The sequence below is a fragment of the Cloeon dipterum genome, chromosome X (genome assembly GCF_949628265.1).
Source record: "Cloeon dipterum chromosome X, ieCloDipt1.1, whole genome shotgun sequence".
NCBI lineage: Eukaryota > Metazoa > Arthropoda > Insecta > Ephemeroptera > Baetidae > Cloeon > Cloeon dipterum.
Window position 1 is genome coordinate 32,874,796 of NC_088790.1, and position 26,286 is coordinate 32,901,081.

At 44.9% G+C, this 26,286-nt stretch overlaps 8 protein-coding genes and 1 long non-coding RNA gene across 11 annotated transcripts; 5 read left to right on the plus strand and 4 right to left on the minus strand.

Moving 5' to 3' along the window:
- Positions 1-534: 534 nt before the first annotated feature.
- LOC135947154 (uncharacterized) lies at positions 535-2,352 on the minus strand. Of its 2 annotated transcripts, none has more exons than XR_010575595.1 (3): positions 2,092-2,352; positions 1,218-1,437; positions 535-1,079 (listed from the first exon to the last, which is right to left on the minus strand). It is a non-coding gene; the product is annotated as an uncharacterized LOC135947154 (long non-coding RNA). The 2 variants fall into 2 exon arrangements; XR_010575594.1 differs by having other exon boundaries at positions 1,218-1,422; positions 2,092-2,347.
- Positions 2,353-4,505: 2,153 nt separating this feature from the next.
- LOC135945148 (serine/threonine-protein phosphatase 4 regulatory subunit 2-like) lies at positions 4,506-5,978 on the minus strand. Its single transcript, XM_065492616.1, has 3 exons — positions 5,644-5,978; positions 5,157-5,428; positions 4,506-5,105 (listed from the first exon to the last, which is right to left on the minus strand). The coding sequence occupies exons 1-3, from the start codon at positions 5,910-5,912 to the stop codon at positions 4,753-4,755; spliced, it is 894 nt and encodes a 297-aa protein (XP_065348688.1). The 5' UTR covers positions 5,913-5,978; the 3' UTR covers positions 4,506-4,752.
- Positions 5,979-6,361: 383 nt separating this feature from the next.
- Positions 6,362-12,354, plus strand: Swip-1 (EF-hand domain-containing protein D2 homolog Swip-1). Of its 2 annotated transcripts, XM_065492617.1 has the most exons (4): positions 6,362-6,581; positions 11,241-11,523; positions 11,583-11,594; positions 11,835-12,354. In XM_065492617.1, exons 1-4 carry the CDS (start codon positions 6,409-6,411, stop codon positions 11,964-11,966), a joined length of 600 nt encoding a protein of 199 aa, XP_065348689.1. In that variant the 5' UTR covers positions 6,362-6,408; the 3' UTR covers positions 11,967-12,354. The 2 variants fall into 2 exon arrangements, with proteins under 2 accessions (XP_065348689.1, XP_065348691.1); XM_065492619.1 differs by lacking the exon at positions 11,583-11,594 and having other exon boundaries at positions 6,366-6,581.
- Positions 12,345-17,583, minus strand: Rim2 (replication in mitochondria 2). The gene is made up of 4 exons (XM_065492615.1): positions 17,446-17,583; positions 16,988-17,385; positions 16,467-16,591; positions 12,345-14,656 (listed from the first exon to the last, which is right to left on the minus strand). Exons 1-4 carry the CDS (start codon positions 17,484-17,486, stop codon positions 14,219-14,221), a joined length of 1,002 nt encoding a protein of 333 aa, XP_065348687.1. The 5' UTR covers positions 17,487-17,583; the 3' UTR covers positions 12,345-14,218.
- A 250-nt stretch (positions 17,584-17,833) lies between these two features.
- LOC135945145 (2-phosphoxylose phosphatase 1) lies at positions 17,834-20,909 on the plus strand. Its single transcript, XM_065492613.1, has 6 exons — positions 17,834-17,989; positions 18,139-18,279; positions 18,337-18,641; positions 18,698-19,115; positions 19,842-20,185; positions 20,247-20,909. The coding sequence occupies exons 2-6, from the start codon at positions 18,168-18,170 to the stop codon at positions 20,478-20,480; spliced, it is 1,413 nt and encodes a 470-aa protein (XP_065348685.1). The 5' UTR covers positions 17,834-17,989; positions 18,139-18,167; the 3' UTR covers positions 20,481-20,909.
- Positions 20,910-21,488: 579 nt separating this feature from the next.
- Positions 21,489-22,270, plus strand: LOC135945782 (small ribosomal subunit protein eS26-like). Its single transcript, XM_065493655.1, has 4 exons — positions 21,489-21,561; positions 21,756-21,933; positions 21,996-22,126; positions 22,189-22,270. Exons 1-4 carry the CDS (start codon positions 21,559-21,561, stop codon positions 22,219-22,221), a joined length of 345 nt encoding a protein of 114 aa, XP_065349727.1. The 5' UTR covers positions 21,489-21,558; the 3' UTR covers positions 22,222-22,270.
- Positions 22,271-22,860: 590 nt separating this feature from the next.
- On the plus strand, positions 22,861-23,703 carry LOC135946210 (small ribosomal subunit protein eS26-like). The gene is made up of 4 exons (XM_065494331.1): positions 22,861-23,001; positions 23,198-23,375; positions 23,438-23,568; positions 23,622-23,703. Exons 1-4 carry the CDS (start codon positions 22,999-23,001, stop codon positions 23,652-23,654), a joined length of 345 nt encoding a protein of 114 aa, XP_065350403.1. The 5' UTR covers positions 22,861-22,998; the 3' UTR covers positions 23,655-23,703.
- Positions 23,704-24,055: 352 nt separating this feature from the next.
- RpL13A (ribosomal protein L13A) lies at positions 24,056-25,343 on the minus strand. Its single transcript, XM_065494785.1, has 4 exons — positions 25,223-25,343; positions 24,791-24,921; positions 24,621-24,730; positions 24,056-24,447 (listed from the first exon to the last, which is right to left on the minus strand). Exons 1-4 carry the CDS (start codon positions 25,241-25,243, stop codon positions 24,095-24,097), a joined length of 615 nt encoding a protein of 204 aa, XP_065350857.1. The 5' UTR covers positions 25,244-25,343; the 3' UTR covers positions 24,056-24,094.
- Positions 25,344-25,371: 28 nt separating this feature from the next.
- On the plus strand, positions 25,372-26,129 carry mRpL55 (mitochondrial ribosomal protein L55). The gene is made up of 3 exons (XM_065494786.1): positions 25,372-25,616; positions 25,672-25,837; positions 25,894-26,129. Exons 1-3 carry the CDS (start codon positions 25,582-25,584, stop codon positions 26,038-26,040), a joined length of 348 nt encoding a protein of 115 aa, XP_065350858.1. The 5' UTR covers positions 25,372-25,581; the 3' UTR covers positions 26,041-26,129.
- Positions 26,130-26,286: the final 157 nt, after the last annotated feature.

Sequence of the window (26,286 nt, forward strand, 5' to 3'; positions counted from 1 at the left end):
ATGGAAAAGGTTAACAGCAGGGTATTCCCACTCGCACCACAGGCACGAGCAGGATCCCACTACTGGAAATTAAAAGGAAAGGGAATTGAAAGGAAAAGGAATTTAAGGGAAAATGGAAAAGGTTAACAGCAGGGTATTCCCACTCGCACCACAGGCACGAGCAGGATCCCACTACTGGAAATTAAAAGGAAAGGGAATTGAAAGGAAAAGGAATTTAAGGGAAAAAGGAAAAGGTTAACAGCAGGGTATTCCCACTCGCACCACAGGCACGAGCAGGATCCCACTACTGGAAATTAAAAGGAAAGGGAATTGAAAGGAAAAGGAATTTAAGGGAAAATGGAAAAGGTTAACAGCAGGGTATTCCCACTCGCACCACAGGCACGAGCAGGATCCCACTACTGGAAATTAAAAGGAAAGGGAATTGAAAGGAAAAGGAATTTAAGGGAAAATGGAAAAGGTTAACAGCAGGGTATTCCCACTCGCACCACAGGCACGAGCAGGATCCCACTACTGGGAATTAAAAGGAAAGGGAATTGAAAGGAAAAGGAATTTAAGGGAAAATGGAAAAGGTTAACAGCAGGGTATTCCCACTCGCACCACAGGCACGAGCAGGATCCCACTACTGGGAATTAAAAGGAAAGGGAATTGAAAGGAAAAGGAATTTAAGGGAAAAAGGAAAAGGTTAACAGCAGGGTATTCCCGAATGCACCACAGGCGCAAACAGGATCCCACTGCTGGGAATTAAATGGAAAGAGGAACATAAGGGAAATGAGAAAAGGGAAAATGGAAAAAGGTGACATTAGGGATTCCCCACCTCTGCCAGTTACATAGCATAATGCAAAGAGTAGGGTTATACAATTTACAATTCTATTTTACATACATTTCTGAATTAATTTTCAGGGTTTATCTTTATTTCTCCAATTACATATTTGAAAATAACTACAATTTAAATAAAGATACAAAGTTTTAAGAGCATATTTGGACTGGTTGGAGGGATGAAGGTTCCAAACGTAGTGTCGTTGGTCGTTTCCGCCAGAAGCAAGGAACTGGTTGTCCGGACAGTACTCGAGGTCGCAAACCTGTTATCAGAAGATATAGTTAAGAGAATGAGAGGAAAGAAGAACACAAATGAAACAGGTTCACTCTTGGCGCGCAAATTACCCTTTGATTGCAAGAGACGCCCCCAAAATAGGAAACAATGTAAGAATTGCACTCACCCGAAATGTGGACGTCGGTCGCGGGTCAGCCGAGGTCCACGGAGTCCGTCTGGTGGTCGCTGGCCCCTCAATCATCAAGCGCGGCTGCAGACCAGCACCGCGCACGTCATCCTCCAGGCACTGCCAGTTAAAGACTAATGAGAGTGAGGGTAGGAGAAGCGAAGCAGCATCATCTCGCTCAACTTCGACGACTCACATCAGGGGCCTGTGATGCAATGCACTGCAAGTCAGGGGTGAGAAAATGTCACTGCATTGCAGTGAGAAAATCTCACCCCGCCGCATGTCACTCCTTTGTGGTGCGAAAAACTCCCCTTTGACACCCCATGAATAGTGGCATGCGGTGAGGTGAGATTTTCTCAATGCAGCGCAGTGATATTTTCTCACCCCTGACTTGCAGTGTGGGAATTAGGGGAAACAGCAGGGTCATCCCCACAAGCGTCAGAAACGCCGGCGGGGACGTCCCTGCTGGATATTAAGAAGAAAAGGGAAAATTAAGGTAAAAATGAAAGAGCAGGGTCACACCCACAAGCGTCTAAAACACAGGCGGGCATGACCCTGCTGGAAATTAATTAGAAAAGGGAAAATTAATGGAAAAAAGGAAAAAGCAGGGTCACACCCACAAGCGTCAAAAACACAGGCGGGCATGACCCTGCTGGAAATTAATTAGAAAAGGGAAAATTAATGGAAAAAGGGAAAAAGCAGGGTCACACCCACAAGCGTCAAAAACACAGGCGGGCATGACCCTGCTGGAAATTAAGAAGAAAAGGGAAAATTAATGGAAAAAAGGAAAAAGCAGGGTCACACCCACAAGCGTCAAAAACACAGGCGGGCATGACCCTGCTGAGAAAGAAATGAAAAAAGAATTTGGACTCACCCTAAATGTGGCCGTGGTCCTCTACAGTCACCTGGTGGTCGCTGGCGGCCTCGCTGCTCGCTGGTCCCTCAATCACGGCTGCAGACAAGCACCGCGCACGACATCGTCCCGTCACTGCCAGTTACAGACTAATGAGAGAGAGAGAGTAGGAGAAGCGAAGCAGCAGCCAGACACGAAGAGAGGGGAAGGAGTGGGGGCATTCAACCAGCAATCAAGCGTCGTTTGTCCCCACTCCTTCCCCTCTTTTGGTACTGTGGCTACTTCTCCTTAAGTGAAACCGCTAGCTGCCATCCGCGCATGCGCACTTGTGCCGTCTGGCTCCGCCTCCTTCTTCACACGCACGGGATATTTTTCCCCTCTCTCGTCTATGCGACGTTTGAATGCGAGCGCCGTATAGACGAGAGAGGGGAAAAATTCCGTCTGTAAAAATGGCGGTGTCCCAGTCCTAGTTATACTGTCCTTGCGCATCACGCTTGGCCCGCGAAATCAGCGTGCACATACCACACACTCGCGCTCGCCATGATTCCAACAATTTTTCAAGTCCATTTAATTTTAATTTTGTAATGTTTTCAAACCATTGGCAAGGGCGAGACGCGTTTGATTAAAAATGTTGAAAAGGACGCTGTGGAAGAGCCGGAAATTGCAAACGAGTCTGAAACGCCGCCAGCTGAGGAAGCTGAGAAGCAAGAAGAGCCTGTGGCTGAAGATCAAGAGTTGCCTTTGGTGGAAAAAGAGGCGCCGTTGGCCTCGTCCGAGAAGGATTTGAGTGACGAAAAGGTGTCGAGAGAACTCGAAACTGAGGATGTGCCGAAGACGTGAAGATGACGTATTTTTCCTCTCGCGGCAAACGTCCGCTGGACAATTCACCGAGGATTTTTGCCAGGTCGTTAAACCTTTCAGCAATCCATTAAAATAAAATAATAAGAAGCAATTATAAATAAATCGAACCAGATTAAAATATTGGGACAGCCATTGGCCGTGGAGAGCATTGGAATGTGGCCAGAGCCGTACAGGAACATGTTGCCCACGATCTTTTTCACAATTAAAATTAAATAGATTATCGTGAATAAAATATTTTGTTTTTCCTCTACTTCTCGGTCGTAAATCATGTGGAGACAGTAGGAGTTGCTGAAACTCTTCTTGTTGATGGCTTCGATGACTCGCTTCACGCTCCGCGTGTATTGCGGTTTGCTTTTCAATTGGATGCCTCGTTTCATTGGCACTAATTATTTAATTAAAATTGAAAAACTGCATACAAATACTTGCCGATTTGGTGTGCGTCAATAAATATCGTGAAGCAGAGGAGAAGAGAAACCGTCCGTAGCGCCAACATCATTTTTCAAGAGTGACCGCAGAAATTCGATGCGAGGGAAGGGTTAAAATTGAATCGATTTCGTCTCTAACTGCAGCTGCCGGTTTCACACAATTAACGTCGCTCAAAATTCTTATGTTATTCAAACAAATTAACGTCAACTTGTCTAAATTGAGTGGTGTCCAAAAATATTTATTCAAAATCCTGCGTGTCAGAAACAAACTCAGGGCTTTATTCGATCCCTAAAACGCCTAAAAATATTATCTACGTGTTTTAAGTAAAAACATTAATTATTTTTAGTCTTTTTTATGCTGCTAAAATGTTTTATTTCTAAAATTGCTGGAGAAATTCAAAGATTTCTGTTCGAAAAAGCCCGCGAATTCCATACAATGGATTCTTGGAGCAGAGAATTTAATAATTCTTCGCTGACAACGCGCAAGTCAGATTCTCCCTCGCATTTCAGCTGTTGCTACACAACCGGGAGAGTTATTGACATGCGTTCTGCGTCAGCCAATCAGCGTCGAGCAAATAATTCTTGGCTGTTTTCTATAATTTTCGTGTTTTCAATCGAAATTGAGTTGGTTAAAATCGACTTTTAATGAATTTCTGCGTTTATCAATCGATAAATCAACTCTTTTTTCATGTATAATCACAGAAACACATTATAAGTTGATTTAAAACGGTTTAAATCCAAACAAAAACACTTAAATCGGAGAAATGAACAAGAATTCTTTGCTAGAAGAACCGTCGATGCTGATTGGCTGACAACGCGCAAGTCAGATTTTCCCGCGCAATTCACTACACTTGCAAGCTGTTGACGTGCGTTCAGCGTCAGCCAATCAGTGTCGAGGATTCTCCGAACCAAAATTTCTTGCTGCTTTTTCCCCGTATCCTCGTTATCATTCTCAATTCATTCGATTAAATTAAACTTTTAACGAGTTTCCACCATTTTAAAATAAATTCCAACTTTCCAGCTGCAAAATTAGAATCGAATGATCGATTTTCCAATTATCAGAGGGAATTTCGCATGGGATTCTTACGGAAAAGAGCGTTTGACACATTTAGATAAATTAAATTTTCAAAAAGGAAAGAATGCGCGGCGTGTGAGCAACTGTCTCTTTATTAGAATACAGGTGAGATAAAAATAAATATTTCGCAGCGTAGCGCATAATCACTAAGAAACTAATATTACGGGGTTGCATTGCCCACCACCGTTGTTCATCACAAAACGTGTTACGCCATTCTTCTGCTAAATTCGACGGTTTGTGAGAGTTTATAGAGGCTCAGTTGAGAGCGGCATCAGAAAATAAATTAAGTGTCAGAGAATTGTCCACGCGAGTAAATGCAACTCAGCTCTGCTCCTCCATTGGCATTGGCACGTCCTCAGTTTCGAGTGCTTTCGACACCTTTTCGTCACTCAAATCCTTCTCGGGCGAGGCCAACGGCGCCTCTTTTTCCACCAAAGGCATCTCTTGGTCTTCAGACACAGCCACAGGCTCTTCTTGCTTCTCAGCTTCCTCCACAGGTTCAGCTGGAGGCGTTTTATCAGACTCCTTTGCAATTTCCGGCTCTTCCGCAGCTTCCTTCGGAGGTTCGGCAGTCTCGGTTTCAACCTGTGGTTCTACAGGTTCAACCTCCAGCTTGGAGGGTTCCTCTTTCATCTCACCATCTTCTTCAGGTTCTTTGGCAGGTTCTTCCTCGTCTAAAATTCGAAAATGAAGCATATCTCAAGCAGACAAAAAATCAAACCAACCTTTCTTGTCTTCGACGTGGTCGCCATTTTGCTCCTTGACGGCAGTCTCCGTGTCCAGCTTCTCCTCGACTTCCTCAATGCGCGGCTTCTTGGGCTCGGGGGCCTCGAGGCCGTTGTCCTCGGACAGACCGTTGGCCGTGACCTGCGGAGGATCGTTGCCGCTGACAACCAGAACGTTCTTCTCGACGGCTCGCATGAACTTGTCGATGCGGTTGTACTGCTCCCTCGGCGTCGTCAGCAGCTCGGACAGGCGCTGCAGGGTGAACGGACACCTGAGGAACAGACCCTCAAGGTCTTAAATGGATTTGGTGGGGGTAGGGCGATGCTTTGCTCTGACTGGTTGCCTGCTTTCCCCTCTCCTTTGATCAGCCAATAGGTCACAGCACAGCATTGACCCACTTTTCAGTTCAAATAAAAAAGAGCGCTTTTATTTAAAACGTGTACGATGCACGTGATAAGGACGAAAATTAACAAAAAAAAAACGCACGTGTCGAAAGAGTCGAGTCGCTGCAGCAGTCGCGTGCGCATTCCAGTGGCGTCGAACGCGTCCGGCGAGTGGGAATCGGGGTTGAGAATGAAGTCGTCCAGCACGAGTGCCAGTTTGCGCTGGAAGAGCGGCTTGATGCTGGTCCACGGCAGCAGCGAGTCGCCCGTGCGAGCCACGGCGCGCAGGTACTCCTCCAGCTGATCGGGCAGCGGCGCATCCTGATCCTCGGGCAGCGCCTCCAGCGCCGTCAGCACCGTGTCACGCTCCATCCGTCCGTCAGAGTCCGTGTCCGAGTCTGTACGTACGCGAACCTGTTGACGACCGGCGCAGGCAGATACTAATGATACTAAAACAAAACATAAACACGCACGACCACGCCCCTCACAATGAACCGCAGCCGGTTTCTCTTTTCGGTTCAACGCGCCATCAGGCGGGCAGTCCGGAAGTAATATTGTATAAATTGTTGTAGTACCGGTTTAATTTTGTATAAAATTGAGACAAGAAATTTCTAGTTTTCAGTCTTTTCTGCTTTTTATGAATATGCAAACAGACTTATGAATGTATTAAATGAATTAAAGCCACATTTCGGACCGAAAGAGCTAAAATATTTAGAGTTAAGGGAAACTATTTCCTAAATTATACCGGTTTTTGAACGAAACTAAACCGGTTTATCTAGCTTTTGAGTGGGAAGTGAAGAAGCAAGTCAAATTGAAGCGTTCAAGTCAACTTATTTTTTAGTGAGTGCCCGCACCGCATTGGAGAAACATGTCCACGGAGAACGAACTGTCCTCGGTGCTGTCCAGGCGACAGGCCATCAACGACGCTCTGGAAGACGGAGTGGAGGTGAAGCCGCGGTTCCGCGCCGCCACATCGATCTACACCGAGTTCCACGAGTTTACGCGCAAGCAGATCAAGCAGTACGAGACCGAATTCAACAAGTAAGTTGTCCCGGACTGACCGGACACGAGCCAGGGGGTCGTGTTCGCGTTGCGACACCCCCGGACACCGAAAGGTGGACGCGGACGGGGAGTGTCTGGGTGGTTTTATTCAGGATTATTGATTTTTCGCGCCTCGGCCACCCTTGACACACTTTGCGGGCGGCGGGGGTGGTTTTTTGGGGTGACAACCATCGATAAAATTTAGGCGCAATAGCGAGAACATGGGAGGAAGGTTTTAATTGTGTTGTAACCGTTTTAAAGGATTTGGTAGATAGATAAAAATGTTTTTTTTCTTCGGATAATGAGGGTTCTTTCGAAATTGTTGAGAAATATGCGGCTGATTGGGTTTCTAATTATTTCTAGATGTTTAATGCATTCAGTCAACCATTAGAAACAAATTAATTAAAAAATATTTATTGTTTTTGGTTTAATGATCGAGTTGTTTCGGTGAAAACAAAGAGAAATCGATGAATTATCGAGCCTCTATTGAATTTAATTATTTTTAATCGCGCTCTTCACTCGAACGTCGTTCAATTGATTGAGCTGTCAGGCGGCGATCGGTGCGAAACGACTTTCTTTGTTGTAAAAAATGTATTATTCCACTTTTGAGATAAATACAAGGAAAAATTGCGCAATTACAAGCTGTGGAATTCCCCGTAATTTTGTCATTACTCGCACGAACACGGAAATTTCGTTATCGATTTATTTAAAGCACTCCTAATTTCCTGGAAATGTTTAAACGCGAGTCGTTTACTTCCTAAAAGACAAATATTTATGCGTCGGCTGAAATGAACCCTTTTGCTCGCGCCGCCGGCCTCTTTCGTGCTAAAAAAAATATTTTTGGACTCTCCGTTATGGTTGGCGCGTTGGAGCGTGAACCATTATCTTTAAGCAGCCGGATGCCAGTTTAATTGGGCGTGCATTTGCATAACTGAACGAAAAATGTTCTTTTCGGACGCCAGTTGGAAATGGGGAAGTGCCGCCGCGACGCGAGGTTGAGATTGTTTCTCTTCCTCACGACGTGACATACAAAAAAATAAATTCTCGTCCGTTCGAACGCACTTTCGATTTTAGCGGCGTGCATGTTAAAAAAACGGCGAAGAATGAACCGAATAAGGCGCGTCGAGGAAGAGACAGAGAGAAAGTGCCGCTCGCTCGCTCGCACACTAAACTTGTTATTATTATTTCAATTCCGGCGATTCCCAATCACGCCGAGCCAGCCATCCAGCGAAAGCGCTTCTGATTTTTCCGCTTCTGGAAATTGTACACCTGTTTCATGCTCAAATGCAAAAACAGAGATAATTATTATTTTTCAAGGCTGCGCGCTGAGTCAGGGCGCGCGCTGTGCGGTGTGTGTGTGTGTGACTCACATGAAGTCACAGCTGATGGGCTGGTGTGGCAATAGAGTTGATTAATTGGTACAATAGCTTCTCCCCCTGACCCAAAACGCAGCCGCCTGACTGAGTGGAAATATTTTTATTACTTTACTGGCAGGAAATCAATGTTTTCCAAACGAAAAAACACAGAAACTTGTAGTTTGGCTGACAATATTTCCACTTTATTAACAACAAGTTTTTATCTTGAATATTAAAGACATAAAATTCAATGTAAACAAATTTTTACAAGAACTTGTTAGCTAAATAAAGTTTTTAATCGAATTTAAAACAATTATTTGTTATTCTTGTTAAAGCAGAGAACCTTTTTCCGATTTTGTTTAGTCTCAACGTTCAGCCAAAGAGTTGATTTGTCGTTTTATAATGGCAAAAACACATCAAAAGTTGATTTAAACTGTTTTAATTGCGAATTGAAACACGTAAATCGAAGAAAGCAGCAAGAATTCTCTACCAGTAAATTCCTCGTCGCTGATTGGCTGACAAAAACGCGCTAGCAGCTCCCGCGTGGTTGCCTAGCAACGTAGAAAAAGCTAGTGAATTGCGCGGGAGAATCTGACATGCGCGTTGTCAGCCAATCGGCGTTGAGGATCCTTCTAGCAGAGAATTCTTGCTGATTTCTCAAATTTGAGTGTTTTCATTTGGAATTAGACCATTTTGAATGTGTTTCTGCCATTATAAATTAATAGAAAGAGTTGATTTATTGATTTTGAAACGCAGAAATCCTTAAAAAGTCGATTTAAAACTTGAAAATGGGAAAAAGCAGCAGGAATTCTTTGCTCAGAGAATCCTCGACGCTGATTGGCTGACGCTGAACGCACGTCAACAGCTCCCGCGGTTGCCTAGCAACATCTTCCATTTGTAGTGAATCTGACATGCGCGTTGTCAGCCAATCAGCATCGAGGATTCTTCCAGCAGAGAATTCTTGTTGATTCCTCCGATTTGAAGTGTTTTTTCATTTGGAATTTAATCGTTTAAATCAACTTTTAATGTGTTTCTGCGATTATAAATCGATAGACCAACTCTTTAGGTGCAATTAGAGACGACCAGGAATGTTTTAGAGAATTCTAGTCCTTTTCGGATTGCATTGAATTTACACTTTGCGAGAAAGACATTTTTACTTTACTGAATATTCTGAAAATTCTCAACATTTCAAATTAAATGAAGTGTTTAATTGGTTCTTTTGCAATTCTCACGGTGTCACTGCGCAATTGTCACATCCGCGTTGACAGTATTTGACCTCTAACTCGGCCTCTGAAGCCCATTTGAAACAATTGATTAACTGACAAAACTGTAGATCGCCATCCCTGAAAGACATGCTAACGTAAGAAGAGAAAGAAGTTAAACCGGAAAAAGAGAGACAGTGCGGTCTTTAATTTGTTTCACTTTAGGTTTTGCATGGTGGCGAGAGGAGAGAAAAATGCGGGTCGACCTCTTTTTGTCGCGCACCCGAGGCCGTCGCATCGCATCTGCCGATTGTTGAAAAAGGAAAATAAACCGCGACCGGTCCTTGAAAGACTCGTTTGCATTTAATATTCCTCTGCTCACGTTTCGCTCCTAATTTTATGTTTTATTCGTTTTGCAACCCTTGCAGCCGAAGAAAGCGACACGCACGTGACTCACGGCGACGCGTAATCAGGCCGACCGACAACTCGGCGTTTCCAAATCAAAGTTCGACGCTCCCTCCCAAACAATTGAAACGAAATTAATAAAATTTGATACGCGTCGGCAGCGTTTTAAAAAAAAGCCGATCGGGTGTTGCCTTGAGAAATTATTTCAAGATCCTCAGGAATTTTGTTCAGAAATGTCGAAATATTTTTATTCTCGAGAGCACGGAAGGTGAGAAGCGTCGAAGTGCTGGCCACTGAGGGAATGCGGCCTGGTTTATTTAAATCGACTCGTCCGCGCACGATAAGATAACAAGTTTTCACCGGCCTAAATCGCAAAATGCGAAGCTGCGCGTTGGTCAACATGTTTTGCTCGGAAATAGTGCAATCGAAGATCCCTATCTCCTTCTTTTTTATTTAAAACCGTCTACTGTTGTTTCGAAATAAAACTTGTCGAATAAAATAATAAATTTTGTAATTCTTCAAATGTCTTAATATATTTAAATTTTTATTCGAGTGACGAGGAAGTTTGGAGCGAAAACAGGAAGCGTGTGGTTGATACGTAATTCGAGTTGCTGATAGCCGAGTCTGGTGGGTTTTGCTTCCCTTTGGCTTTGGCTTTGGCTTTGGCGCGGGCACAGCTGCACCGCAGACGAACGCCAACAAAATCGTCATTGTTCCACGCATTTGCGTGTTTATTATTTCTGATGCCTGCTCAACACACGATCCAACCCTTTTTCAAACCATTTTTCGCTCGGGTGGGGACGCTCATTGCGTTTTTTTGCCGTCGTCTGCGGCCTGCCGACGGGAAAATCCGCAGGCGCTGCTCAAATTGATTTTTATTCAATTGTCTCTGCACTGCAAGCGGGTTTATTTTCAGCCTCGCAGTGTGGATAATTTATGCGGTGTGGCGACATTGGCAGAAGCCTATAATATCACATATCTCGTCTCGTCTCGCTTCTTTGAAGACCAATAACGTCAATAGCAAAAAATAAAAAATAAATGACGATGTATGGAAATTTCTAGAAGCAGGGAATCGCTCTTTTAGTGCTTTAAATTTTAAATATAACGCCATCGCCGTCAAAATATAGGCTTTTGAGATGTTAATTTAAATAATAAAGGAATCCAAAGGGCTTTCCTATAAATAAAAGGCGACATTTTAGCCATTTTTATTTTTTCCCCCTAAAATACGGTCTTTAACTAAGTTTCTGAGCTCACCAATCGATTCCTGATGGTCGAATTAGTTAATATGGATGTTTTTTCCCTCCAAAAAGTCCAGCGCGACGTGCGAATTTTTTTCCCGCCAAAACTATATGAATGCGAGAAGTGCGCATGCGTCCGAGCTGGCTGGATCTGACAAAGAAGTCATTCGCACAGGCGGTCAAGTCAAACCAGCTCTCACACATGCGCACTTATCGCATTCATATTGTTTTGGCGGGAAAAAAAGTTCTTACGTCGCGCTGGAATTTTTGGAGGGAAAAAACATTTACTTTACCTAATTGGACCCTCAGGAAGCGATTGGTGAGCTCAGAAACTTCGTCAGAGACGTTCTTTTAATTTAAATTTGAAGTTTGAGCCATTTCAAATATTTTGAAACCCCTAATTTTAGACTTTTTAAAATTTTGATGATTTAACCTGATGCAAACAAGTTTTTTCTCTAGGTATGACGAGGGCGGTGACGGCTTTTTAGACCTGACCGAGCTGAAGCTGATGATGGAGCGGCTGGGCGCGCCGCAGACGCACCTCGGACTGAAGAGCATGATCGCCGAGGTGGACGAGGACAAAGACAACAAGATCAGCTTCCGCGAGTTCCTGCTCATCTTCCGCAAAGCGAGCGCCGGCGAACTCTCGGACGACTCGGGTCTCAGCCAGCTGGCCAGGCTCACCGAGATCTGCGTCCACGAAGTCGGCGTCGTCGGAGCAAAGTCTTTCTTCGAGGCCAAGGTTCGTTACAATATACATTTCGATAGTAAAATTTATTCATTTTGCACTTTTCTTGCTAGATTCGAAAGGAGGTATTCGCACGCTGCTTATTTTTCCATTTTTAGACTTTGTCACAAATTTCTCACAACAATTCAACCGAGCAACAATAAAAGAATGCAGGGAGGGACAGCGAGTGTCCGAGGAAGCTGTATTTTTTTCTTCTGTCTCGTGTTTTGCAGGATTTTTTTATTTAAAAATCGACAGCGGAATTTTCGTTGGCCTTTTTTAATTAAATATCGTTTTTAGTCTAATAGAAAATAAATTGATTTCAGATTGAGGAGCAAAACAAGGGAAGCAAATTCGAGCAGGAGCTGCGGGAAGAGCAGGAAGGGCGGCGGCGCGAGGAGGAGGAGCGGGCACGGCGGAGACAGGCGTTCAAGCAGACGGCCTCCGTCTTCCAGTAGTCTGCCGCTCTCACCAATCAAATCCAAATCCTCGAAAAGCCAAAAAGTTGATGACGCGCGGGCGACGATTTTGTTTTGTTTGTTTTTCGGCATTCCGACAGCACGCATTTAAAATACGCATGATATTATAATTGTATCGGTGTGGCGCGAGCAGAGCACAAGTTTTCACTCTCCTCTCACAAAATAGAAAATAATGCCGCCGAGTCGTTGTCACATTATCTGCTTTGATTGTTACCAAGTGTCGCGTGTGTGCCCTCGCCGGGCAAGGCCTTTATGTAAATATAGATACGACCTTCCGATCCTCCTCTGGTCAGAGAACTGCGAAGAAAACCACATTGCCATTTCGTGAAATTATTGAATAAAAGAGAATTAAAAGAGTATTATTTTATCCGTACTGTTCGTTTTATTCGCTCTCAATCTCTCCTCTACACAGTAAAACGCACGCACGCACGCAAACACATACGCACCTCTTGAGTAAAATATATATAAATCATCTATCTCGTAATTAGAATTCTGTAACTAGTTTTTAATCTTTAAGTCGTTAGCAACTCTTTCTCTAATTGCACGTGTGCTTCAACGTTGGATATTGATTACGCAGGGAAAATCTGATTTCCCCTCAAACAGTTTATATGTCGCTTTTGGGTTTCTACGATTAGGAATATATTTCGTAAGCGCCGACAAACGAAAATGCTTGCGAGCGTCAAAGACCAAATCAACTAAACAGAAAATGCACTCGGATCCGGATTTGTCGTGGACGAAAACAAACAATGGGTTGGTCAGACAGCTTCGGAAGCCCGTTAGCAACACGACGAGCCAATTAAATTATATACTTTTTTTGTTAAATAAATTTCAGTCGGTCAGTGGATTATTTAGTCAAGCATTGAGCACAATTATGCGTGTAGCGACAGGTAAATCGAATCAATCGAAAAAAAGTCGTGCCTCTTTGGCCTAAAACCCAATCAAATCAGTCCTAGCCCGCGCCCAGGGCTGCGTAGAGCAAAAACTAACTGTTTCCCCTGGATTAATTCGAGTCGAAAGCAAAACCAAGCGGCCCTGGGCCGGAACTGCTACCAAACTAGAGAAAAAAGAAATCGCATCATCATCCAACTCGTGGAAAATAAAGCACTATAGACTATCGGTGAACCGTGCGATTCGAGCGTAATCGGCAGTCTTTTGACTATCATTCGGGACGCGACAGACAGAGACAGGCTTTGCACTATTCGTCGACCCCGTTGAGACGATTTCGCCCCCAGAACGACTCGTTCCACGAAATCGGACCGGGATTGAAATTTCTTGAAGGACGAGCACACGTTTGTCTGAATGCAGGGTCGATTCGCTCTTTCAAAAATGGCGTCTGGATTTTGTTCCCGCCAAATCCGCCGTGTTCGGCTTTGCCAAAAAAGGCAACACCGTTCAATAATAATTTTCGAGTTAAATATCATCCCTGCTAATTCATTTGACGTGCTGAAAACTGAAATCTCTATTGCAGACATATTAAAAATCGATATAATTGCGAATTAAAACACATGAATCGAAGAAATCGTCAAGAATTCTCTGCTAGATGAATCCTCGATGCTGATTGGCTGACAACGCGCAAGTCTAATTCTCCCGCGCAATTCACAACAAGTGAAAGCTGTTGACTTGCGTTTCGCGTCAACCAATCATCGTCGAGGATTTTTCAAGCAAAGAATTCTTGATGATATCTCAGATTTACGTGATTTCATTCGCCATTAAATTAGAATTATTTAAATTTTAATGTGTTTCTACGAATAAAAATAGATAGAAGAACTCTTTAGCTACAAGAAGACACCAAACAATTGGTTTTCCGCTCATCTGCAGCAGAATGGTGAGCGATCAACCAAAGGCTAAACATTCTTGAACGAAGAAAAAACGTGTGGCGGCTTTTTCGACAAAAAAATTTGGTTTTCAGCCTTGAGCACGTCAAATTAATCTTCATCGCAGAGAAAATAGCTGAAATTTGTAAAATAAACGTTGGCGCCATCAATTCGCGGCACAAAACACTAAGAATTTGGTCATTTGAAACAACCGAATTGCCGATTAAGAAATTTCCCGCCAAATTTCACCAGCGGCCCCATCGGAAACTGTTTATATCTGTTGCGGAACGAATTTCCCGCCAATTTCAGAGCGGACTCGATCCCTCTCATCTCTGGGGGCGCGTTATTTCGGGCACCCTCTGATTTTTCAGCGTAGACGACGAGCAGGCCGGGGTAACAAGACAAGGATCACAGTGGTCAGTGCTCGTAAAAGTCGGAGTTCATGTGCTTGTTCAGCAGGTAGACGACGGCCTCGTAGGTGGACATCATGATGGCCGTGTTGGGGATCTGGCGGACGAGCTGGGTGGCGAGGCCGCGGTAGAGGCCGCGCACGCCTTCCTCGTGTCCGACCAGCGCGATCGTCTGCCAGAAGCTGCGGTACTTGCTGCCCTCCTCGCGCAGCCGCGTGCGCGCTACCTCGTGCGGGTACGCCACGCACGACGCCACCGTCTTGGACGTCGCGCCGGCCATCATGAACTCGATGAAGTCGCGCGACCCCTTGTCACCGTTCTTGTCGCCGCCATGCCTGCGCGCGATCAGGTGCGCCTTGATCGCCTCGTAGATCACAAAGTGCACCACCGTCTCCGAGATGCCAAAGTACGACGCTGTGATGCCCTTGTAGAAGCCTTTGATCCCCTGCAATCATGATTGGAATTTCAGTCAAATTTTTCTTTTAAAACATGTACATTTAAAATAGCAGCAATTTTTCATTTTAATTCTCAAAACGCATTTTCCCGCCAAAAGAACTAATGCGCTTTCAGCTTAAGGGTTGGTCTATTGGCTTTTCATCGCAGAAATACAGAATAAATTGCTTTCAACCGATTAAATTGCGAAGGAAAACACGCGCAAATCGAAGAATTCTTCGTTCTGAAACGTTCTTGACGCTGGTTGGCTGCCGCAACACGCCCGTAAGCAGCTGAGCTGGTTGCTAGGCAACCGCGGGAGCTGTTGACGTGCGATCTGCGTAAGCCAATCAGCGTCGATCAAAGAATTATTGCTGGTTTCTCTGATTTTCGTGTTTTTAAATCGATAAATCAACTCTTTTTACTAATTTATAATCGCAGAAACACATTAAAAGTTGATTTAAAACGATTTAATTCCATAAAAAACACATTAAATCGGAGAAATCCGCAATTGCATGAAGAATCCTCGACGCTGATTGGCTGACAACGCGCGCAAGTCAGATTCTCCCGCGCAATTCACTATAAGCGTTGCTAGGCAACCGCGGAAGCTGTTGACGTTCGTTCAGTGTCAGCCAATCAGCGTCCAGGATTTTAAAAGGAAAGAATTCTTGTTTTTTCGATTTGCGTGTTTTAATTCGCAATTAAATCAACTTTTCATGTGTTACTGGGATTGTTTATTGATAGAACAACTCTTTGACTACGAGATGAGACCAATAACAATCGGATTTACAGCACGGTTATCTAAAAGAGGCGTTCGAGAAGCCTAAAAATTAGTTCAGTAGTTTAGATATCTTGTGTTTAATTATTTCCCGTGTCAGAAATGATCAAATTCAGAAGTCAGCGGCGATAGGTTAAGCAACAAACGTGGTCTTATCTCATGCAATGTTGGCTAACACCACACACGGGTGCGTTTGTGCGTTTGTAAATAACGATTTCTATTTTCATTCCCTTTGTCGAAGCGTGGACAAAGAACATCCGCTTAGACACGCAAAACGTTATCACTTGGTGGGCGGTCAATGCGCTTCACACCTTCAGGTCTTTAACAAACCCTTTAAACAGAAAATACGCTTGTTTTGCCAAGTTTAAATTTGTCAAAAAATTTAAAACGCAATTTGTCGAATCAATTTAATTGTTCCAATTCTGATAATCGATTATTATCTCATCGAGATTATGTAACGAGATAAGTTGCGGCCTTTGAAGAACGTTCTTTGTGACCTGCCGCGGCGGCGGCGGCGGAGGAAAATCGAAATAAAAAATAATAATTTGAGTGACACCAAAGAGATAACTGGTCGCGAGCGAGTGGAAAAGATTTGCTTTTCACGTGACTACCGGCAGGCCATTGACGGATAAGTGCTATTTTTGTGTCAAGGTCGCGAACGGTTCTCCAAATTGAATTCGCACCGACGGCACTATTTCTTTTCGGCCCGCCGAAATTAGCAAACAGGTGTGTGGTGGTCGTGGTTTAACCCATTAGGCAGGCCAAATCGAAAATAGTCCCGGCGTGCGGGGTTAAGAGCGAGCGGCGTTTTATCGCGGCCAGCGGAGCCAGACGCCGGCCGCTAATCACGTTGCATGAAACGCCACTCGGCACCAGAGATAAATATCGGAGAAAAAAATAATACCTGATTGAACCGGATATTTTAATACAAAAGGCAATCAATTTGCGTCACCCCGCAGATAACAATTATTACGTCTAGAAAGAGCAGCAATTACACTTTTCCAGATCCGCGCGGAAGCAAATTAATTAATTAAAATGGGCTCACTGATTGTTTGTAGATCTGCGTGATGCATTGGAGGGCGGTGGTGCGGGTGCCGTTTCTCCGCTGGTCCAGCTGCAGCCGCGTCTTCACGAACCAAATCGGGTTGGTGGCGGTGCACGCGACGAAGCCTGTCGACACACAATTTAATTTAAGCAAAAACAATTGCCCTGAGTTGACTCTGCTCGCGTTTGCCAGCGCTCGCAATTTCTTTTCGCCGCCGCCGCCGCTCTCTCTCGCAGAGTGCAATGTCAAAGGCTTGATTGAAAGCTATTTTTAGCCGAGCGGCGCAATTCTTTTAACAATGCAGCGATAGACTAGACAGACTACGTGCCGACCCGCACATGGCAATTCGCACGTCGTAAACAAATGCATTATTTCCTTATTAACACAAACAAGCAGCAAATTTAAATAAAAAAAAACAAAAATATTTTTTTAAATATTAAAAAAAATTAAATTAAAAGTCCTGACTGATTAAATTGACTTTGAGACGACATTGGCGGCACCTGGACCTGAGGGCAACTCACCTGCACAGGAGGCCGCCCCTATGTGCACGAGGGGCGTGTCGGGGGTGATGACGCTGTTGAGGAACTGCTTCGACTGCGAGTAGGCGCAGAAATAGATGGCCCGCGAGGGCGCCACGCCCACCAGGTTGGGGCCGAGGCCCTTGAAGAGGGCCCGCGGCCCTTCGTTCTCGACGATGTGCCTGAGGCACTGCACGAGGCCCATGCGGGGCCGCAGGGGCGACGGCAGCGCCACGGCCGTCGTGAAGTTGCGTCTGGCGCCGCCGCGCAGGGGCCCGCACGTGCCGCTGTTGGGACTGGCGATGGGCCCCGGCGGCCCGAAATGGCACGCCGACGACTGCAGCCGCGTCTTCACCACCTCGAGAGGGCACGTGGCGATCGCACCCGCCGTGCCAGCCACCCTGAAACACCAAAAGCCATAGGGGTGAGTTTGCTAATGGCCGCCGGCCGCCTCCACTCACCCTCCGGCCACCAGGTGAATGGCCGTGTCCCGCCGAGCCATCGCTGTTCTGCCGCGGCCGCAATCCTTTTGCCTGCTTTTGCGTTTTGCGTCGTCAATTGATTTTCACGTGAAGCAAACGTGAGCGCTGCTCGCTGATTGGCCGCTCCTCCGCCACCACGTGACTTTGTTTACAGCCGTTTTCGTAGCACAGCCGCCACTGGCGCTGCGGTCGCACGATCGATTTGTAAGAATTTTCACCGCGAGTACCGGTTTTTGAACCAATTCCCCGTAATTTTGATTGAATGAAATAGATTATTCATTTTAATTCATTTTTAAACTCATTTTTAACCAACTTTGATAAAAATTTCCAACCGAGTGGCCATTATTTCCGATTTGAGTACCTATACAAACCGGTTTTTGGCACGTAAAATCACCGTTCTTGATTCTTGGTCCATCCCATTGTGGACGTAGAGAAAAGCAGCGAGTGCAAAATGTGAGGTAGCTGATGCGACGGCGGCCTAATGTGCTCGATTGGTCAGAGAAGGACGAGCGGAGGCGTTCGCGTAAGTGGCTGTTACACTTTTAAGCCGACCCAAATTGCCGGCGCGCCCAGGAAGGTCAAGGCCAGCTGCGAACCTTGAATCGAGACCCGGCCTTTCATCTGTTTAAAAATTTATCCTCTCTGACTGCGTTGTTTTTTGTTCATTCACAGGTCCTCGAGATAAAATGGACTTTTTTTGAATGGCATCCGAAATAACAAGTCCAGGCGGGAAAATGAAGTTTTTCCGCCAGCACGGAGGCGCCGTCTCGTGCTACCTGCTCTTGGTCCTCTGGATTTTCCTCCTGCTCGCCGGTGAGCGCTTCAAAATTCCAATTAACCGCAAAATAAATAAAACATCTCTGTCCTCAGCCATGTACCGGTTCATGTCTCGGGAGCCGTCGTTGCAGCTGGTGGGCGTGCGTCAGGGCGAGCAGCAGCAGGACGAGCTGGGCGCCAACGCCGAGCGAGTGCGCCGCTTCTGCAACGAACACTTCGCCGACGGCGCCGAGGGCAGGGTCGGCGGCGACTTCTCGCTGCTCGGCGCCACCGTCGTCTTCCGGCACGGCCTCCGGGGGCCACTCGTCCACCTCCGCAACGCCTCCGCCCTCCACTGCGCGCAGCCACCCACGCCGCCGCCCTGGGCCAACATGTCCAAGGCGCCAGGGTTCACTCAGGTGCGTTTTTCCCTCAATTTTTTATTCGTTTCCAACTAATTTATTAAATTAATTAGATGCTGGGCGCGTTTCACTCGTTTCCGCTGGCGCCGACGGAGTGCTCCGGACTGGGGCAGCTGACTCCTCGCGGCGCCGCCCAACTAGAAAGACTCGGAGCAGCCCTTCGAGTCGCCTACGCGGAGCGGCTGGCGCTGAACGACGCGTCGCGCGGCGCCCCGGTGGCGCTGCTGGCCACGCGCTACCGCCGCACGCTCCAAAGCGCCGTGGCGCTGCTGCACGGACTGCTGGCGCCGCTGGCACTGCCCAGGCTCGTGCAGCCCTTCCAGGAGGCGCCGTCCGTCTTCTTCTGCTTCGCCGACTGCGCCTGCGCGGCTGCCGAACGCCTCCGCCGCACCATCGAGGCCGAGGCGGCCGCCGCCCTCCGCTCACACCCCGCCGTCACTCGACTTGCCGCCGCTGCAGCGCCCTTTGACGGTACAAATTTTTAATTCAAATAAAATAAATAAATATCGACACCGCCTTTGATAGAACCCCGTGATAAAAAATTTGTCTATTGATTTATAATCGCTGAAACACGTCAAAATTTGCATAAATAGCGTATAAAAACACGATAAACTGAGAAAACAGCACGAATTCTTTAGCTAAAATAATTCTCGACGCTAATTGGCTTACGCAGAACGCATGTCAACAGCTCCCGCGGTTGCCTAGCAACCAGCTCCCTAAATTCGCGGATATGTTGTGCCGGCCAATCAGCGTCAAGGATTTTTCAAGCAAAGAATTTTAACAACTTTGGTAGATTCGCATGTTTTTATTTCTAAATTATTCATTAAGCAGAAAGAACTCTTTGCTGGAGGAATCCTATAGTCGCTGATTGGTTGAACGCAACGCGCATGTCCGCAGATCACGTGGTTAGCTAGCATTAGCAACACAACAGTTCACTAAGAATTTAGAATCGGCAGCCAATCAGCGTCGAAGATTCCTCCAGCAAAGATTTTTTGCTGTTTTTCCCATTTTCTCGTTTTTATTCACAATTAATTCGGTTTAATGTTTTACTGCGATTAAAAATAGATAACACCACTCTTTATCTGCAAGTAAACACCAAAGAATCCGCGGTTTTTGGCTTATTAATAGCGGTTTACTTTTTGGCGGCAAAAATTCGTTCAGCGTTTGCTTTATTTGATCTGAAATTATCATTGTCAGGTGTGGCGACTCCAAAGGCGGTGCTGGACGCGTTGTTAGTGACCTCGTGCCACGGGTCGGCGAACGCGGCCGCCGGGCCGCTGGCCGCCTACCTGGAGTGGGAGGCGCGGCGGCTGGCGGCGCGGTTCAAACCGCTGGCCCTGCTGCGGGCTCACCCGCTTCTTCGGCACCTGGGAGCGCAGCTGCTGCGCTTCGTGGCCGCCCCTACTCCTCGACTGGTGCTGTACGCGGGCCACGACCGCACCCTGCAGTACGTGGCCGCCGCGCTCGGCCTCAACACGCCGGACGCCGCCCTGCCCCCCTTCGCCGCCAGACTCGTCATCGAACTCTACCGAAAGGGCATGGTAATTATTTTTCATTTGTGGACGAATGACCATGTGACGCCATTTGTTTCTTTTTTTGCAGGGCGCTGATTTCTTCTTCCGGCTGCTGCTGAACGGGCGGGACGTGACGTCGTCCTTGTCCTTCTGCCGCAGCGGCCTGGTGGTGTACGAGGGCGTGTGGGGCGCCAAGGGGCAGCGGGTGGGCGTGGCCGCCTCGCTGTGCCCCCTCGAGTCGATCGTGCGGTTCCTGCACGACGACTACTTCGCCCCGTTCAACGCGACCAACGCCAAGGACGCGTGCAGCATGCATTTTTGAACTCATCCTGACATTTAAATTTATTTTATAATTGGATTCGCACAAATTTTAAAGTGAGTTGCATTTATTTTGCCGCATTTAACTGCGGCGTGCATTTATTTTGGAGCTGTGTTCTTGCCGCAACGTTCGCTGTGAATTTTGAATTTATTTACTCGCATTGAACCAAGTTCGAGTTTGAGTGTTTTTGAAACACTCGCATCCTGTCTGACCTGAATCTTATATATCCTATTAGCTAATTTTAGGAAATAACGCAGACTTTTGTGATTCTATGTACATTCGATCTGTTAAACGAAATAAATGTTCCGTAATTATTATTTTATTGACTATATAGTCGACTCATTCCTAATGTTGCTCCTGTGGGTTTAATTTTATTTGTGTTATTTTATGTACTGAATTTTAAACTCATTTTAATAAATTTTACAATTACAATTTGAATTTGTTTCCTTTTAATAATTTATTTTCTGATTAAAACTATGGAAGAAACCAATTTAGGAATATTTTGGCCCTCAGTTAAATTTATATTATTTTCTTTTCCAAGCATAATCTCCAAAATCGTTTAAATTGATTGGAACATTGATATTTTTCTTTAATTTTAATACATTTGCATCACTACAAATTCAGTTTATATAAATTTAATCACCATATGGCAATTAACAAATACTTTAATGCGCTAAATTTTCGTAATATACAAAATATAACTCAAGTTTTAATGAATCGTTTCATTTAAAAAACAAAATACATCAATGAATTTTGATGTCTCACGTTTGTTCAGGCAAGGGCTGTCATTTCGCGCCAAATTATTTAAAATTTTGAGTCATTTATATCAAAGAATGAATTCTTGTAGCTAAAAGCCTCCAACTCCCATTAACTGAGTTAAATTTTACACAATAATAATTTTTTATATTTTTGGTCAGGGATTTACAACCCTGCAAATGATAATTCTAGCCATAAAATCAGAAACTTGTTGAAAAAATCGTGCCTGTTGTGATTTACGCCGTGAGACGCCATCTTGGATTCACCTTACTTTTTTTCCTCTCGCACGACTCGACGACTCGGCTGCACTTCACACGTTGTCAACATGGTGAGTGAAATCTTGATCGAATTTCGCGAAAAGTATGAGCCGCGGTGGCCGAATCGCCTGGCCAATCCGTTCGGCCTGCCGAGGAGCCCCTTCTGGGGGCCAGGATTGCGCCGGCGACGCCGCGGATGGCGTCCGAGCGTCCGGCGAATTTCTCTATTGTTTACATCGATACTCACATTGGTGTTTCATTTCAGACTTCCAAGCGCAGGAACGGAGGCCGTTCTAAGCACGGCAGGGGACACGTTAACCCCGTCAGGTGTACGAACTGCGCCCGCTGCGTCCCTAAGGACAAGGCTATTAAAAAGTTTGTTATTAGGAATATCGTGGAGGCTGCCGCCGTCCGCGACATAAATGAGGCGTCTTGCTACCCCTGTAAGTGGTTTTATTTTCCCTGCCAGGGATGTTGGGACTCAATTTTAATTTTAATTTCGCAGCATATCAGCTTCCGAAGCTGTATGCTAAGCTTCACTACTGCGTGTCCTGCGCCATCCACTCCAAGGTGGTGCGAAACAGGTCCAAGGAGGAGAGGAGGAATCGTCTGCCTCCCGTCAGGAACTTCCCGAGGGTAATGAACCGAGTCTAAAATTCAATGTAGGGTTTTAAAAGTAAATTTGGTTTTGTTTGCAGGACAACCAGAGGCAACAGCAGCAAAGGAAATAATTTATCCTTTTTGTAATCAATAAAAGTTACGAAAATCCAAAAAAATTAAGATTCTTTGTTTTAATTCCTCTTCCATTTTGAATTAATTACAAGCATAGTCTAAAATTGGAAGATTGACAATAAAAACAGATTATTTCGTATTCTTGAATTACCATCATGCCAGAAAAATTTAATTTGGTTTTAAATTGGATGAAATTGAAAATTTGTTCAGTTTTATGGCTCCAACTATTGTTTTTGGATCACTTTCCTCGTTATTAATTAAAAATTATGAATATTTGGTGGTATCCTCAGCAAAACGAAAAATTTAATTCCTACTCAATAATGCGTAAAATTAATTTATGTCCTAGCCAGCTGACAGTAAAATTAAAAGTGGGTTAAATCGATTTAATATACAAAATATACTCAAGTTTTAATGAATCGTTTAATTTAAAAAACGAAATAAATCAATTTTGATGTCTATCACACGTTTGTTCAGGCAAGGGCTGTCATTTCGCGCCAAAATATTTAAAATTTTGAGTCATTTAACAAAGAATGAATTCTTGTAGCTTAAAGCCTCCAAATCCCATTAACTGAGTTAAATTTCACACAGTAATAACTTTTTATATTTTTATCAGGCATTTACAACCCTGCAAACGATAATTTTAGCCATAAAATAAAAACGTGTTGAAAAAATCGTGCCTGTTGTGATTTACGCCGTGAGACGCCATCTTGGATTCACGTTACCTACTTTTCTCTCGCACGACTCCACGACTCGGTTGCACTTCACACGTTGTCAACATGGTGAGTGAAATCTTGATCGAATTTCGCGAAAAGTATGAGCCGCGGTGGCCGAATCGCCTCGCCTATCCGTTCAGCCTGCCGAGGAGCCCCTTCTGGGGGCCAGGATTGCGCCGGCGACGCCGCGGATGGCGTCCGAGCGTCCGGCGAATTTCTATTGTTTACATACATCGATACTCACATGGGTGTTTCATTTCAGACTTCGAAACGAAGGAATGGAGGCCGTTCGAAGCACGGCAGGGGTCACGTCAACCCCGTCAGGTGCACGAACTGCGCCCGCTGCGTCCCCAAGGACAAGGCAATAAAAAAATTCGTTATTAGGAACATCGTGGAGGCTGCCGCCGTCCGCGATATCAACGAGGCATCCTGCTATCCCTGTAAGTGGTTATATTTTCCCTGCCAGGGATGTCGGGACTCAATTTTATTTTGAATTTCGCAGCGTATCAGCTTCCTAAGCTTTATGCCAAGCTTCATTATTGCGTGTCCTGCGCCATCCACTCCAAGGTGGTGCGAAACAGGTCCAAGGAGGAGAGGAGGAATCGTCTGCCTCCCGTCAGGAATTTCCCTAGGGTAATGAACCGAGTTTTAATTAAATGTAGGGTGTTAAAAGTGAATTTTTGCAGGATAACCAAAGGCAACAGCAGCAGAGGAAGTAATTTCTCCTTTTTGTAATCAATAAAAGTTTCGAAAATCCAAAAAAATTAAGATTCTTTGTTTTAATTCCTCTTCCATTTTGAATGAATTATAAGCATAGTCTAAAATTGGAAGGTTGACAATAAAAACAGATTTTTTTCGAATTCTTGAGTTAACATTACGCCAAATAGATTAAATTTTTCAATTTGGAGATGAAAAATTGATGAGCTTAAATTTTTAGCATTCGCTATTAATCTGGCCATTTTCTTCATTTTTATTAATTAAAAATTACGAATGTTTGTATCCTCTGCAAAACCAAAATTTAATTCTTACCTCAATAACACGTAAAATTACTGAATTTATTTCCTAGCCAACTGACAATAAAATAAAAAGTGGGTCAGAATAAATAGGAAAGAAGAGTGTGTTTATCTTAAACGAAAAAGTTTTATTGGATCGACAGGAATTAAACGAAGCCATACGACTTGATCAACTCGTCGAAGGGCTTGGTCATTTTCGCAACCTTTTCGCGCGTTTCTCTCGTCACCTTCCTGAGCGACTTGATCGTCCTGAGACGCAGAATCTGCTTGACCTTCCTCTTGGTCTCCAGGGTTCGCACGACCTGCTGGTACTTCCAGCCGACCTCGTGCGACAGCCTGCCCAGCTGGCAGTACTTGCGGCCAGGCTTGAGGCACAGCAGACGCAACGAGCCCGGCACCACCACCTTCTTGCGGCGGTCGTACGGAGGTGGGCAACCGTCGTACGTCTTCAGCCTGCGCAGCGCGTCCTTTCCGCGCTCTGTCTTGTGGGGCAGCATGCCTGGCAATTGAATTACGGATTAAAAAACTGTCTAAACAAAGGCAATTTTTTGAAATTGAATTTTAAATTCTCAGATGTGTAAATGTTACTATCACAGCTCTCAAATAATGTAGGTAAATAAGTTATTCATCATGTAATTTCGCAATTTGGCAATAATTTAGGCCAACTCTTACCACGAACTGTTCTCCAGAAAATTTTGTTGGGGGCCCTGAAGTGGAATGGGCCTCTGGCAGGGTTGACATTGCAGCGCTTTCGCAGGAAAGCGAGGTACTTCAGCTTTGCTCTGTTTAAATCAAATAAAAAAACGTCAGTGGCTGCCTCAAAATTTAATTAAAATAAATACCTGAAGAAATTTCCAGAGATATTCAGCTGTTCAGCATGAACAACTACAACTTTGTTTCCCTGGAGGATTGTTTTGGCCACAACAGCGGCGAGCCGGCCCAGAAGGTGGCCCTTGCCGTCGATGACGATGGCCTGTGGAAGGCAAAAACATACATTAAATAAGACAAAAAACGCCAATTTTCAGTCAAATACAGAGAAATCACATTGGGGACAAACAAATCAGGCTGCCGTGCTCATAACAGATCGCGGTAAGACACGTGGACTGCGGCTCGACGCCGCGTCCGCCACTTCAAGCCGGGATTTTCGAGCAAATTGCACGTCTCGGGCGAAAATTCTCGCTCTCCCGAATAGCCGGAAGGCCGGATGACGCGTCGGTGGGCAGATTCGCCCGCCGACGAGTCGAAATCGGGGTGAAAAGCCGGAAAATACACACCTTGTCACTGAACCCAGGCATGGTGCTGTGAAAGGACTCCTAATCAGACATGGCGGACGACTCAACGCGCAAGAGCTTCCTGCGGTGGCGCCGCGAAACAAAAGTTGGCGGTAAGAAAGAATGGGATTTGAATGACAGAAAGGATCATAACATCGAAACAGCTGACTGTCGCAGCCGATCTTCTTGATTTTATTTTGTTACAAACACGAAAAAACAATTAATTTTCACCGAATTTTGCTCGCAATCTATTCGACCGAATCTCTTACCATTATTATGAGCTGTTCTCTACTATATTAGTGGGCAGAAGTTAATTCAAAGAGCGAAATCAGAACTTAAAACGCTTTTTGTTTTGAATAAAAATGATGCGAGTCTTGAAGTCGAGCCAGTTGTTGAGGTAAAACCACTTTTTATAAATAAATAATCTGTGATTGACCATTATATTTGTTCAGGGTTGGTGTGCTGCCAGTTTTATCGCAACGTTTTCTCAACTCGAACAGCAGCGTCGTCACGAAAATCCACAGAAACACGTTCACGAGAACGTATCCCACGGTGCTCGTCTTTCCCGATGGCTCCAGCATTCGAATTAGATATCCAGAGCCGAGACAAATTATCACAGTGCGTGCTTTTAACATTTTACAATAAATTTGAAACTGAATTTGCGAAAATTACAGCTTCCCTTTGACTTGAGTAAATTGACTGAAGCTGAGAAGAAGGTGCGGCTGGAGAGGCGAAAACCAAAGGAGAAAATTATAATTGAGGAGGATTACGATGATGATTTCGACCCCACAAAGTACCTCCAAACTTCAAAGAAAAAATAGCCAGAAGTAAAATAATTGTTGATTTACGGAGGCTTGATTTTTTGTGTGTAAAAATGATGTTAGTTCAAAAATAAAAAAATTAGACGAAAGCCCTGATTATTGAAATTAAAACCAAACTAAAACTAACTGGTAAATAAATTTTTAATGTAATTTTTTTAATTATTTGTGAATGGAGAAGTTACCTTTGACCGGGTTTGGTATTTAAGGAATACTAGATTATTTTGTGCGTGAAACCGAAACGTTTGG